The sequence below is a fragment of the Orycteropus afer genome, unplaced genomic scaffold, assembly GCF_000298275.1.
Source record: "Orycteropus afer afer isolate SDZICR_OR568_19922 unplaced genomic scaffold, OryAfe1.0 scaffold00198, whole genome shotgun sequence".
Lineage (NCBI taxonomy): Eukaryota > Metazoa > Chordata > Mammalia > Tubulidentata > Orycteropodidae > Orycteropus > Orycteropus afer.
In genome coordinates, this window is record NW_006921785.1 from 837,039 (window position 1) to 839,230 (window position 2,192).

General features: G+C 48.3%; 1 protein-coding gene across 1 annotated transcript in view; it reads right to left on the bottom strand.

Moving 5' to 3' along the window:
- FGF12 (fibroblast growth factor 12) overlaps positions 1-1,800 on the bottom strand; it is a 389,498-nt gene extending 387,698 nt beyond the window's left edge. Inside the window, exon 1 of the mRNA XM_007948002.2 lies at positions 1,602-1,800. Coding sequence (XP_007946193.1) covers positions 1,602-1,800 — 199 coding nt within the window. The remainder of the gene's footprint in view (positions 1-1,601) is intronic.
- Positions 1,801-2,192: the final 392 nt, after the last annotated feature.

Sequence of the window (2,192 nt, forward strand, 5' to 3'; positions counted from 1 at the left end):
TTGAACTGCCAGCCTTCTGGTTAGCAGTCAAATGCCTTAGGCACTACACCACCAGAGCTCCTATAGGGTGAATATTATAATAAAAATCTAATGGCAAATGAAATAAAATAACTTCTTCACAAGGCTTAGTCCAAAGTTTCTGAGCTAATTTTTAGCCCCACTTATTCAGACACTGCAAGTATTTTCTTTACCCTGATGAACCTAGTCCATGTGCCTCACTCCTGGAACTCAGGAGAACACAGTAATAAGCGTAGTAAGAGACTAATCTAAACCAGGAACTGATCAGAGTAGCCTCACAGACAGCATTTCCTTTCACTAGCACACAGAAAAATTAGAGTATCTGCAGATTGCCAATGGCACTGTGTCCACACCCAGAGGTATCAGTAAAGTCTGGTGGCGGAATAAACCAAACCAAGCCAAACTCACTGCCATCGAGTTGATTCTGACTCACAGGGACCCTCATTGGGTTTCCAAGGCGGTACTGCCCCATCTTCCTTCCACGGAGTGGCTAGTGGGCTTCAACCTCCAACCTCACGCAAATGCCTTAGGGGTTATGCCACCAGAGACTTTAGCAATTCTGCTTTAATTCTTTCAAGTTGGGACACTGACCTGGCTTGAGGGGGTAGTAATCACATTGAAACTCAAGGTTCCAATTCTCTTCTGCATAGAGAGGTACATTAAAGACCAACCATTTGAGTTTATATCCCCAGAAAGAAAGAAACTTCAGAAAGGCCACGCTATGACAATCTCTGGTAAGTGTGAAGTTTTCTTAGCACACCCTCAGGCCAAATTGCAAATATTTTGCTGGTCTCCTAAAGTCCCCAAAGCGTGAGTGTGCAGAGGGTGGAGGGAATAGAAAAGTTAATAAGAAGAGTTTTCGGAAACCATGACAGTTTGGAAACCATGAGAGTAGTGGTTTGTGGAAGAGAACAGGGACAAGGAGCTTTCAGTAAAAGGAAATGGAAAAGGCATATAGGAAAATGGAGAGGTGAGAAATTGACTAAGATTTCTGAAAGACGGTCCAGGGCACCCTGTGTCGCTGGAGGAAGAATTACAAGAACAGAGAATAAATTTAAACAAATCTGGTATCTGCTAAGTGTCTATTATATGTAAAGTACTAACGCTAACTGTTGTAAGTGCCATAGGAAGGAAGCTTTAACTTTAGATCCTCACTGGGCAGCACTAAGCGATGGATGGATGGACGGATGGATGGAAGGATGGATGGACGGATGGGAAAAACAGAGGGAGAACAACTGAAATAGAGAGCGATTGTAGACAGAAAGAGATAGAGATACAAAGAAAGAATGTCCTCAAGGACTCTACAGGCTATTTAAGAGGAAGGCTATCTCTATGTGTAGCTTACTCTGTGACCCAGTCAAACAATGGAATCATCAAGGTAGAAAGTGTTTTCCTGCATATGGGATCAGAAGCTATTAACTGCGAGAGGATGCCTGAGAGATAATATGGAGATTAGGGGAAAAGAGGAGCCAGAATGGAAAATGGGGACCCTGGTTCCCTTCCATGGGTACCTCCAGGTGTTTTGTGGAAGAGAAAAGCGGGTATTAGCCTCTGGAGAGCCAACTCTCTGGGCTTCTACTGACCTGGTCTCCGCCTCACGGGCCTCTTGCGGCCGCTGCAGAAGCGCACTTTGCTGAACACCCCGAGGACGTGCCTCTCGCACAAGGAGCGCCCGTCTTTGCTAGGGCTGGAGCGGCGCTTGGAAGCAGACACCCGGTCGCTGTTGGACTCCCTCGCCTGTCGCTTCTGCCGGATCAAGGAGCTGGCTATAGCCGCAGCCATGGCTGTTCAACGCAGGGGCCCAGGCCCCGGGCTTGGCTGTGCCCTCGGGATCGCGCTCTGCCTGGGCGAGGGCAGGACCTCGACGGCCGGGAGAGACAAGGCAAGCACGGGAAGGCAGTGCTAATATTTGAGGAAGCTGCAGTACTGAAAACCAGGCGCCCACAAGGTTAGTCAGTCTGGGCAGTGGCGACAAAATGTGTGTTAATCCAGATGTAAACTTCCCTGACCACTGGCGGCAGGGGGCGGGGCGGTCCCAGGCCTTCCAGCTAACTAGATGCTTGCACCCCAAACTTACATCCCAAGATGATCCGAGTCCAAGGGGCAGTGGGGAGTTTGGTCACACAGCGTTCGGGGTATCAAGTGGAAGGGTAAGAAGAAGGTCCAAAACAACA